Source organism: Tachyglossus aculeatus, chromosome 2 (genome assembly GCF_015852505.1).
Source record: "Tachyglossus aculeatus isolate mTacAcu1 chromosome 2, mTacAcu1.pri, whole genome shotgun sequence".
Classification (NCBI taxonomy): Eukaryota; Metazoa; Chordata; class Mammalia; order Monotremata; family Tachyglossidae; genus Tachyglossus; species Tachyglossus aculeatus.
In genome coordinates, this window is record NC_052067.1 from 62608365 (window position 1) to 62621219 (window position 12855).

At 42.5% G+C, this 12855-nt stretch overlaps 1 protein-coding gene and 1 non-coding gene across 8 annotated transcripts in view; both read right to left on the minus strand.

Annotated features, from left to right (window-relative positions):
* Nucleotides 1-205: 205 nt before the first annotated feature.
* Nucleotides 206-338, minus strand: LOC119923978. Its single transcript, XR_005449014.1, has one exon. It is a non-coding gene; the product is annotated as a small nucleolar RNA SNORA7 (small nucleolar RNA).
* A 7318-nt stretch (nt 339-7656) lies between these two features.
* The window catches only part of ZDHHC14 (zinc finger DHHC-type palmitoyltransferase 14), a 309503-nt gene continuing 304304 nt past the window's right edge, over nt 7657-12855 (minus strand). For 4 of the 7 annotated variants that reach the window (XM_038740357.1, XM_038740337.1, XM_038740320.1 and 1 more), the window contains one exon: nt 7657-8984. In XM_038740357.1, coding sequence (XP_038596285.1) covers nt 8583-8984 — 402 coding nt within the window. In that variant the 3' untranslated portion in view covers nt 7657-8582. The remainder of the gene's footprint in view (nt 8985-12855) is intronic. The other 3 variants (XM_038740329.1, XM_038740346.1, XM_038740374.1) reach the window with 3 other exon arrangements.

A 12855-nucleotide genomic window follows, 5' to 3' on the forward strand; every position in this document is an offset into this window, starting at 1 on the left:
TGTCGAGTCTTGTCCAACCCATAGTGATGCCATGGACATGCATCTCCCAGAAAGCCCCACCTCCATCTCTAATCATCCTGGGAGCGTATCTACGGAATTTTCTTGGTAAAAATAGGGAAGCAGCTTACCATTACCAGATTGTAAATCTGAGTCTCCACCTTCGTCTCTCTCCCAAGCCGCTGCTGCCCAGTACAGGTGAGTTTTGACTTGTAGCAGATTCCACTCGCTAGCCACTGCCCAAGCTAGGAATGGAATGGGTATGCCTCTGCTTGACTCTCCCTCCCATAGTCGAGACTAGTAGAGTATTGGAAACTCTCCAGGAGCGACCCTAAGAGGAGGGACATATTAGCTCTTCCTTAATCTCTTCAATGGCAGACTGTCCTCAGTTCAGATACCATGTTACCCAATGTGGTTGGAAATCCACATAGCAATATTCAAAATTAAAGTGTTAAGAACTATTTTTTTCTTCCATTAAGAAAATACCAATAAAATTACTAGCTTGCCTTAAAATGCATTAAAAATTATATCTTGAAAAGCTCTGCCACCTCTTAGGTTTCTAAACCAGCAGCATCAGAAACAGCAGCAGAAACAGCAGCAGAAACCACACAGAGATTTATTAAGCACACTACTGTGTGCTAAGTGCCGGGGAAAACACAGGAAAAATGAGCATATAGTTCCAGCTCTCAAGGACCTCACAATCTAAAATGGAAGGAAGTACACACAAAGAAAAGAAACAACTCTCCTGGATAACATCCACAATATATCAGAATATATCACCTGTCTACTTGTTTTGTTTTGTTGTCTGTCTCCCCCTTCTAGACTGTGAACCTGTTGTTGGGTAGGAACAGTCTCTATATGTTGCTGATTTGTACTTCCCAGGCACTTAGTACAGTGCTCTGCACACAGTAAACTCTTAATAAATACAATTGAATGAATGAATCAGAGAAAATCCTAATCACAACCACGATCATAAATCATCATAAATTCAGGCAGGCCACAGTCCTTCCAAGACCAAGGACTTGGGCCTGAATCTAATAAAGGGCTAAATGTCTCCCAAGGCTCCAACAGATTCAATGCCTGATAATGATTATGATGATAATGATCTTTGTTAAGTGCTTATTAGTGCCAGACACTGTACTAATTGCTGGAGTGGATACAAGCAAATCAGGCTGGACACAGTCCCTGTCCCACATAGGGCTCACAGTCTCAATCCCCATTTTCCAGAGGAGGGAACTGAGGCCCAGAGAAGAGAAGTGACTTGCCCAAGGTCACCCAACATACAAGTGGAGGAGCCGACCCAACATACAAGTGGCGGAGCAGGGATTAGAACCCAGGTGATTTTGACTCCCAGGGCCGTGCTCTATCCACTAGGTTTCCAGCTGTGGGGGTTTGCAGATTTTTCTTCCCGATGGTGGTGGGAGATGGAGGTTAGAAGGAGGGATCTGGGACTCAGGTCTTACCTTCCTAAAGTCTGGGGCATCTGGAATTGGAGAAATCCTGGGTTCAGCTCCTTGTTCTCTCAAAAGACTCTTCTACCAGGTGCTTCCTGGAGTCATGGCTGGGGAGACAGAGGAGGTCCATTTCTCCCTACAGGACCCAGAACTTCTGGCATCAGAGAGAATTCAGATCACAATTTCTCCTTTTCATTTACAGTGATAAAATATTTAAGTCATTTATTTGGGTCTTCTGCTTTAATCTAGGATGACTAAATTCCTACTTTACATTATGCTCTGCTGTCATGGTCTAACGTCTGTTTTTCTGAGCAATTCATATCTTGATATGGATTGCAGGATTTAAAGCTGGTGAGTACTATTAACATTTTAATGGAAGGAGGCATGTTCTCTTCTTCCATTTAAGTGTATTAAAAAAGCACAATTGCTCAAGCATTAATTAAAACATCAAAGAGGCACTTAAATGTGCATAAATATCTCTGAACATATAGGTTGGACGACTTGGAGCACGTGTTTATTATTGTTTAGATTTAGAGCTCCAGCATGCTAATTGCCTTAAAGTCTTTTTTCTCCACCAGAATGTTTAATGACAGCATTGTAAAATAAAAACCAAGGAAACCTAGGAACAGGAAAAGGGCTTCTTGATGCCCAACTTCAAAGCCATGCCAAATTGGACTCTAAACATCTTCAATCACACATCAACCTGAAGAAAATCTCCTTGAAACCCAGCCTTATGATCTGAGCTTAACTGTGCATCTAAAACACAGGGGATGTTATTCACTTAGGGAATCAGTAGTAGAACCCCCACCAAATATCTTTTTTCTAAGCAACATTTGATGGGAAAATAGGTCTTCATAACAATGGAAGTCAAGTTGCCCGTTAGCTTTCACCTTATTCTGCAACTTATTTATCAGGTCTGTGAGACGGGAAAGCAATTTTAATTTCTGTCATTGGTCTAGAGGATGCAGCTGTAGATTCAGTTTCTACAGAAACATTCTAACCTTTTATCTATGTAATTATTTTTAATAGCTGAATTAGTGAAGTAACGACTTGAACTTAAAATACATTTTGGTTGGATGATCAGTACTCAGAACAATGGAACAAATTGATAGGGGGTGGTGGGGGACTCATTGATTTACCAACATGTAATCTCCTTAATCATCTTTGACATTTATTACAATGAGGAAAACACTGAGTAATTTCAAGTTCTGGTATTAGTTTTTTTGAAGGCTACCAATGAAAGACAGCCTTTGAGCAAGCAACATGAATGAAGCCCTGAATCGTACTATTTTCAGGGAGGATAATTGTTAATTTACTTTAAAACGTTCAGTTGCAAGAACATTTTCAACTTCAATACGCTCACAGACATTTGATCACATAATTTTACTAAAATTAACCTCAAAACAGTTGTAAGACAGCAATACATACCTCATGCTGTATTACTTTCACTTGGTGGGCTCTACATTGACCAAGAGAACAGAAATTCAAGATGACTTTTGGAAACATTCCCCAATTGTACCAGTTCAGACTCCTCTTCCATCCTTGGAACAATGTATCTCACTGTCTCTCTGGGACCCAGAAAGCATAACTCAATCAAACGAGCAAACTGGCAATCCAGGGTAGTTGGTTATTCACTGGAAGGGAACTGTTGTGGGCCTATTTCCAGCAAGGGGAAGTTTAAGTGATGCTGTCTGACCAAATTCTTGTAATTGTCGAGCCCCTGGGAAAACTGTTATTTTGTTCAGAGACCACTGAAACTAAAGAATCATCAAAGTGTACGATAACGTCAGCTCCTGAATTTTCCCACTGTTGTCATCCAAAGGCAATGGGGCCAGTGAGAGCTGAAAGGACCTTATAATATTACTAATACTATTAATAATAGTAATAGCATTTGTTAAGTGTTCACTATAAGCCAATCACTCTCCTAAGCACTAGGGTAGACACAAGATAATAAAAAATGGGGAAGTGTTTTCTTTTGACCGCAAAGAGAAGGGACAAAAATGGGAAGATAGATATCTAAATGAAATTCAAAGCTTTCAATAAATTCTAGAGAACTGCAAAACAAGTGATATTCCTTTAAACCCAAGCAGGTCAATCATCAATGCAGAAGGGTAATAAACCTAGGGAATTTAGAGGATGTTGCATACATCTAAAATGGTGGTAATTCCAAGCGACCAACAGCTGCCAAAGCAATCAATCAATCAATCGTATTTATTGAGTGCTTACTGTGTGCAGAGCACTGTACTAAGAGCTTGGGAAATACAAGTTGGCAACATATAGAGATAGTCCCTACCCAACAGTGGGCTCACAGTCTAGAAGGGGGAGACAGAGAACAAAACCAAACATACTAACACAATAAAATAAATAGAATAGATATGTACAAGTAAAATAAATAGAGTAACAAATATGTACAAACATATATATATATATATATATATATATACATATATATATATATATATATACATATATATATATATATACACACAGGTGAAGCAGAAAGTTTTCAAGGGAATATTGCATCATTTTTATGGCTCTAAAGATGAATCAGTGTTTTTCAGAATGGGAGCAGAACAAAATGTTAAATCAAATCCCACTGGTTCCCAAATAACAAACCCACGGGAGAACGGATGTGACAATTTCAGCTCTTTTTTCCAAAGGCAAAGGACATACAAATGAAATGTGCCCATCAAAGGATTCTGAGAGCACAAAGTCCCCATGATTGTTTCTATGAAACTGAAAGCCGATGGATTTTTTTTAAAAACAAAGATGCTTGTGTGTGTGTGTGTGTGTGTGTGTGTGTGTGTGTGTTTTCAATAACAGTTCAAATTTCAGTAGTAAGACTGCTGGTACATTGAAGTCAGTGGATCTTTGAACCATCGACACTAGAGGAATTTGTAAATTATTAAGTACCCCCAGCTACACAGTAATGGTGCCCAAACCCCTCAGGTAATTTAACCCTAGTGTGGGACAGGGACTGTGTCTGACCTGATTCTCTTGGATCAACCCCACAGCTAAATACAAAGGTAGACTTATAGTAAGTGCTTAACAAATAACTTGCATTATTGTTAGAACAAGCCACAGGATACTCCTTCCAAGAAAGAGACGTCACACTTTCACCAAGTACTCGTGAGTGTAAGAGCTGGTTTATTTAAGCTCTTCAGGCCTGAACCTCTCTTGGACACTGAGGAACTGGAAGTGCACTCAGTGAAGTTAAAGCTGACTGCATTGTCCAAAGCCACGGTTCATGCCCTGAGATGGTGCAAGCCAGGTTGGATGAATTAATCAATTAATGGTATTTATTGAGCGCTTACTGTGTGCAGAACACTGGACTAAGAATTTGGGAGAGTACTATATAGCAGACTTGGTAGACACATTCCCTGCCCACAGGGAGTTTACAGTCTAGATGTGGAAATAGACATTAATATAAGTAAATTATGGATATGTGCAGTGGGGCTGACAGAACAAATCTATTTGCAAGGGTGATGCAGAAGAGAGAGGGAGTAGAGGAAAGGACGACTTAGTTGGGAAGGCCTCTTGGAGAAGGTGGGATATAATAAGGCTTTGAAGGTGGGGAGAGTAGTGGTCTGTTGGATATGAAGTGGGAGGGTGTTCCAGGCCAGAGGCAGCAGGTGGGTGAGGGGTCAGAAGTGAGATAGGTGAGATCGAGATCGGTTCAAAAACCATACAAGGAAATTCCTGGCATAAAATCCTCTCTCTCCCCTTTACACTGTGAACCCCATGTGAGACAGGGACTATGTCCAATTTGATTAACTAGTATCTATCCCTGTGCTCAGAATAGTGCTTGGCACAGCACTGTGACCACTAATTCTGTTGTACTCTCCCAAGCACTTAATACAGTCCTCTGTACTTAGGAAATATTCAGTAAATACCAAAGAATGATTGATAGTAAGTGCTTAACAAATACCACAAGTATTAAGTTTTGAGAGCAGGGGTAGTTGAGGAGTTGAAGCTCTGCTACTTGCAGCTACTGCTTGGATGCTGCTCTTTATGGGTTCTGAAGATGTCTGGAGTCTGAAAAACATTACCCGCTCTACCCCGTCAGCTCATTCCTCAAGCCTAGATCAGCTCACACAAGGGCTGGCACACAAGGACTGGCACACTGGCAACTTCCCAGGGTCCCACGGGCTGGTACAGTTTTGGTTGAAACAATCCTCCGGGGGATTGGAATACTCTCAAACAAACCTTGTCAGATCTGGACCACCCACTTTCACTGCCAAACAGAGGACACTGATCTTCACTCTGGAGAGGCTTAGGGGAGAATAAACACATAAGGTGAAGAAATAAAGATAATGGCAATTATGGTATTTATTATGCATTCCCTATGAGTCAGAGCCCTGTGCTAGGTTCTGGAGTGACTACAGATAATCAAGTCTGAAGGGACAGCGTTCCACTCCATGCTCACAATCTAAGAGCTGGGGAGGCCTGTGACTGCTGATTCCCAGACGCTGCCTCATTACTCCCTAGAACATTAAATGCAGCAGGCAGAAGGTGGGTGTACCCCCTGCATTCTCTGTGTTATCAGATACAGCATGGCTTAAGTGGAAACAGCATGGCCTGGAAGTCAGAGGACGTGAATTCTAATACCGGCCCTGCCATGTGTCCGCTGTGTGACCTTGGGCAAGTCACTTAACTTCTCTATGCCTCAGTCACCTCATCTGTAAAAGGGGAATTATGACTGTGAGCCCCATGTGGGGCAGGGACTGTGTCTGACCTGATTGCCTTGTATCTACTCCAGCACTTAGTAGAGTGTCTGGCACATAGTAAGCAATTAACAAATGCCATTATTATTATTATTAGTTGGAAAAACTGAGGAGCACATCAAGTCACCCCAGGTGTCATCTTTCCCCTAGGAGTAACTGGATAGAGGAGTCCAGTAAACCTGTAGAGGAACAGATGATCTGAGTTGGATAATCAAGTGCTGTTATTAACGTATCAAGTGTACTGTTATTAAACTAGTAATGGGTACTGTTTTTCAGGCTTGCCTACCATTAGTTATCATCACCTTCTCTGCATGCTCAATTAAGAAAAGGTTCTGGGTCATCAGTAAGAAAAACAAACTTTAAAGGTTCTCCCAAAAGCAAGAGAAGAACATGTTGATTCAGGACAGATTGCCAATTGATCAGAATAAGATGGCTGTTTTCCAAATAAGGACAAAAATTATGGATTTTTTTCCCTCATACAGGTAATGGCTGGACATCATTAAAGCATAACTGAAAATGGTTGATGAATAAATAATACATGCCACTGCCTTTGCACACATGCAGGGAGAGTTGGGTTTGGAGCCTGCTGGATAGATGCTGATGTATTTTTACTGACAAGGAACTATTGCAAGATTTAAGAGCTGAAAAACAAGTAGGTTCAGCAAGCTACCTGGTTCTACCCGTAAATTGGGTTACCTGCAGTCATTGTTGAAGTGAGTTATTCCTTAATCAACATTCACCTTGACTTCAACTGTACAAGGGCAAAAATGACTTAATAAGTTCACCAATTATTTTTTAATTAATAGCCTAGTTGAGAGAAATTATGAGTTTAATACTGAGTATAACAAGCCCAGGGTTCTAACTCCAGCTATGCAGCTGACCTGCGCTATGATCTCAGGCAAGTCATTTAGCCTTACTGCACCTCAGTTTCCTTATTTGTAAAATATTATCCCCACCTACCCCCATTCCCAAATGGGACAAGGCCTAAAGTCTGATCTAATTATCTTGTATCTACCCAAGAGCTTAGCACAGTGCTTAGGCACATAAAAAGGGCTTAATAAATACCATAATTAAGAAAAATCACCCTGGGAAGGGGTAGTCTTAGAACATACCTTAAACGAGTTACTATTACTCACCTTTTATTCCATTTCATAGCATCCTTTGAAGGTCACCTACAACTTGTCACAAAACATGACAAGGATGTGAGAGATGGAAACAGCAATGGCTTTCTGATTTGAGAACCTCTTGTCCTCCTCGATAAAGCACACACTATAATCAGTAAATCTAAGTCATCTTCTAACCCCGTGTCATACGTTACACAACAAAAGATGAACTCTACTCCTTAACACGGTTCTTTCCAAATCAAATTTTCCTCAGTCTGTTGAGTGCACCTATAGCAAAAACTGAAATCCTTTGCAAATGATGTCATTTGAAAGCACTGCTTCTCTTTTAAACTGACCAAGGAGAACTGAACGCAGATCCAAAGGAATAAAGGGCGTCATTTTATTGGATGTCCACAGGAAATCTCATCACATAAGGTAGTGGAGAATCTGTGGCATAGATGGCACGACACAATACCTTACTTAAATACTTGAACAGAAGGTTAAATGATACGTAATATGATCAAACTCAGCAGCCCTTGGTATTTTAGATACCACCTCTCAACATACAATAAGGTTGAATAATAATGACACTGTCCATGAATTCTGGCTGTTGCATGGCTGCCTGATAGAACGGCACCTAGAAATTCACAAATAAAAAAAGCAGCACTTCCTTTTAATACCAACACCACCGTAACACATACTGTAGCGTGGCATGCAAATCCACATTGGGCCTTTTTTTCATTTTTTTCTTTCTTTTTTAAACTAACAAATGGAATGGTAATCGTCTATCTCAGATATTAGTAGCATAACACTGAAGTGCATTTTGACATGGCCACAAGTGTCATACACTTTATTACAAGAGTGGGTATTACAAGAGCTTAAAAACCACAGAGCATGACTTGAACATCCACTGGTCTTCCTGTTCATTTTGGAGCAAAGATTTTGCAGACTGCATTTTAACTTGCTCGGAGTTCCCTCATCTCAATGAGGCTGCAGGAAATGGATGGCCGTTGACTATTTCAATTTCTATTATGGTTGGGGAGGACAAAAAAAAAGTCAAATGGAACAAAGTCATTAGCAACAGGGCTCCTCTCATAAATGACATCCATCCTCCAATCCACTTTACTAGCGTAAATCCCATGACACAGAGGTCTTGTCCTCTAGGCAGGTTGGAATGAGAAGTCTTCGTGGTGGACTGTCCATTGTGTTGGCGTGGCCACTTGTGGTCTGAGTAGCAGAGCCTGTGGAAAATCACCTGGTGTCCCTCCCACCCTCATGTCCTCAAGACCCAGGGTCCACAGGGATCAGACTGAGCTGAGCTTCACGAGACCGCGCACCGAATCTTCGTGGAGAGAATCCTGGCTGGCCAGGCTCAGGACGTGCATGGTGTGGCTGTGGGAGAGAGGGCTGCTTGTCGGCAACATCCCCGGAGGGGAAGGGGCTTCCTCCGGAGTAAGGAACTGGTGGCCTTTGTGCTCCTCTTTTAATGGAATCATGTCAGTCAGAACTGTCTCTGATGAGAGGTTTGGCATGGAGGAGGGTGGCGTCGGCTGTCCCAGGGTCAAGGTGGCACAAGGAGCCCCGAGGCTGGCCTTCCCCGACAAAGGCAGGTCTTCACTGGCGAGGCTGGGCTCGCTCTGAAGGAGCGGGGTGGCTGCCGCCTGCAAAACGAATTTGGTGCTCTGAATGCACTGGTCTTGGTCACACTAGGGAGCGGGTGGGAGCCCGGGAATGAACCAGAGTTGGGCCAGGAAGCAAGAAGACGTGGGTGAGAAAAGAAGGTGGGAAAGAAGAGAGGTAGGGGAAAGAATGGAATGTGAGAAAAGGAAAAGTCATTAGTAACATTAGAGAATTGGAGGGCCAGCACAAAGTGCAATGTGCACAACTAACTCAACCTCATTAATAATAATAATGATAATAATAACTGTGGTATTTGTTAAGGGCTTATTATGTGCCAGGCACTATGCTAAGAACTGGAATGAATACAAGCAAATTGGGTTGGACATAGTACCTGTCCCACATGGGGCTCACAGTCTCAATCCCCGTTATACAAGATGAAGGAACTGAGGGACAGAGAAGTGAAGTGACTTGCCCATGCTCAAACAGCAGACAAGTGGCAGAGCTGGAATTAGAATCCATGACCTTCTGAGTCCCAGGCCTGTGCTCTATCCACTACGCTATACTGTTACAGATTAGCAATGAAACATCCATAATCTGCTCAGATCAACCCCAGTTTCTCCTGGCCTGACTGCCGTCATCTGCCCATTTCTAAAGCTGGCAACCTGGGCATTTTCCTTGATTCTTCCCTCTTCTTTCAATCCCCATATTCGGTCTGTCAGAAATCCTGTTGGTTTTCCCATTTCCGGGTTCTGCCCCTTCCTGTTCATCCTGTGATGACCATGTGGGTCCAGACCCTTATCCTATCCCAGCTCGACTACTGCATTAGCCTCCTCTTGGAGTTCCTTGCCTCCTGGTCTCTCTCTTCTCCAGTCTTCTCCAGTCCCAATGCCTCATTCATTTTTCTAAAATATTGTTCTGCAAGTCTCTCCACTCCTCAAGACCTCTGCTGATACCCATTCCTCTCCACATAAAGCAGATACTCCTTAACACTGTCCTTAAGGCACTCCCCCCAGTTCTCTCTCTTCCATAACACCCCAGATGACATTTTTTTATTCCTTTCAAACTAACTTACTTACCTCGTTCACTCACTGCCTTGTTTTCCTCTCTTCCACTGCCAATCTCTTGCTCACATCCTCCTAAGGGCTAGGAATTTCCTCCCCCTTATCTGATAGCCCACAGATCTCTGTATCTTCAAAGTCCATCTGCAATCCCATCTCCCATACCTCCCCAATCACCACTTCAGCATTTCTGTGCCACTTAAACTCTGAATAATAATAATAATGATAATGATGGTATTTGTTAAGTGCTTACTATGTGCCAAGCACTTTTCTTAGCTCAGGGATAGATACAAGATAATCGGGTTGTCCCGCTTGGGGCTCACAGTCTTAATCCCCAATTTACAGATGAGGTAACTGAGGCCCAGAGAAGTGAAGTGACTTGCCGAAGGTCACACAGCAGACAAGTAGCGGAGTCAGGATTAGAACCCACATCCTCCGACTTCCAAACCCGTGCTCTTGACACTAGGCCATGCTGCTTCTCAAAGACTGAAATATTTGAGTATTTCAGTAAATGAAATACTTTCAACCTCATGTAGTACTTATGTACAAATTTTACAAATCTCAACACTTAAGCATTAACTCATACACATCTCCCACATTTCCCTCTTCCTCCTAGCTGAAATTTATTTTAGTGTCTATCTCTCCTGCAAGCATTTGGAGGTCAAGAATTATGTGTCTGCTAATTCTGTTGTACTCTATGAAGCACTTGGTGCTGTCCTCTGCTCATTAAACATTATTGAACTCCTAGCCTCTTCACTGATCTCCCGCTTCCGGTCTATACTTCACTCTTCACTATACTTCCACCCTTCAAAATCCTCCAATGGTTACCAATTCATCTTGGCATCAAACAGAATCTTCTGATCACTGGCTTTAAGTTACTCCATCGGCAATCTCTCTTCCCATTCTCTTCTCCTACTATACCAGTTTGCATCCTCTATTGTTCCCAAGCTCACTGGGCTTTGATCTTAACTTTCTCACCTCTTTGTTCATACCCTTCCTCTGGCTCTGGAAATCCTTCCCCTATCAAATCTCTTACACCATAGCTCTCCCTGTCTTTATGGCCCTTCTGAAATCTCCCTCCACTAGGAAGCTTTCCATGGTTTTCTTCTCCCCAGATTTCCTGCTATTCCTAAGTACTACCTTAGCTGTTTTGCACTCACCCCCTCTAGACATGCTTTTTATGACATTTGTTAAGTGCTTACTATGTGCCAGGCAATTAACATACCTGACCAGTTGAGCACATTGACCTACCCTCGTTGTATGCAGGGAACACGTCCACTGACTCTGTCATATTGTATTCTTCCGAGCGCTTACTACATTACTCTTCTGAATGCTTAGTACATTGTGGTGCACACAGTAAACACTCGATACAACTGAGTGCAAATTATTTTCTGCCTATCAAAATCTTCTGAATATTTTATGGAAAAAAGTCCCTTTTTACTTCCCCTTTCACGCAGATGTCCATATTCTTAAACTACACCCTATCAGTTGAACTTTATTTTCTATCTAGCAATCGTGTTTATTGAGTGCTTACTGTGTTACTGTGTACAGAGCACTGTACTAAGTGCCTGGGAGAATAAAATACAACAGAGTTAGTAGACATGATCATGCATTTGCGCAGGGGAGAATCACAGAACTGAAAGCCTCTTTATGGCTTACCTTTTCCGTTTCAACCCAGATTCACCATATGCAAGGACATTAACCACCTTCAAAGGGCAAGGGCTGATTAGGAGCCATTCCAGAATGTGAAGAGTGTAGACTGTACGCTCACTATAGGCAGAGGAACATGTCTTCCAACTCTATTGTACTCTCTCAAGAGCTTAGTATAGTGCCATTAAACACAGTATGCACTCAATAAATACCACTAATTAACTGACAGTGCTCAGAAGGTACAAAAGGTGGTCATAAGACAGGGCAGATTCTCCAGAGGTTGGGGCCAGAGAGATGTGAGCACAGAAAAGGGGTAGAAGAGTGGGAGAATATGAAATTAGAAAGAGAAAGATAAGAGGAACAGCATGAGAAGCAACATGGCCTAAATAGAGGCCATGGATAGAGCATGTGCCTGGGAGTCAGAAGGACCTGGGTAATATGTGCCAGGCAATTAACATGCTCAACCAGTGGAGCACATTGCCCTATCCTCATTGTGGGCAGGGAACATTTCCACTAACTCTGTCATATTGCCACTTGGCTGCAATGTGTCCTTGGGCAAATCACTTCATTTCTCCATGCCTCAGTCACCTCATCTGTAAAATGGGGATTAAGACTGTAAGCCCTTTGTGGGACAAGGACTGTGTCTAAACCTAAGTAGCTTGTATCTACCCTAGCGCTTAGTACAGTGCCTCGCACATAGTAAGCGGGTAACAAATACCATACAAAAAAGGAAGGGGAGAAGGGAAAAGAGAGAGAGACCTAAGGACAGGGAGGGGAGCACTGACCTGCTTCCACCTCCACCACTTCTGCCTGGCTTATATCACCAGGAAACTACTGCCACTCCTGGGCCAGGAGCCTGTGGGTGGCAGAGAAAGATGGGGTGTCCTGGTTACCTCCTCCTCTTTTTCCAAGGTGCAGCCACCCCCACCACAGCAGAGGGATTCTGACCCACCAATACCGGCCTGAAGTGGAGCATTATTGAATCTTATCCTAGGGCTCTCAGGTGGTAAGCTAAAACATCCAGAGCATTCATTCATTCATTCAATCGTATTCACTGAATGCTTACTGTGTGCAGAGAACTGTACTAAGTGCTTACTAAGCAGAGCAGAACTGACCCATCCCATTTCTGGACATCTGGTCACCTCATTAAGAGGCAAAGCAGGAAAAATGAGCATTGAAATCAGCACAAGTGGCCTGAGTTTCTGAGGTGTTGGAAGACAATTGAAAATGACTTTCAAATCATCACTTA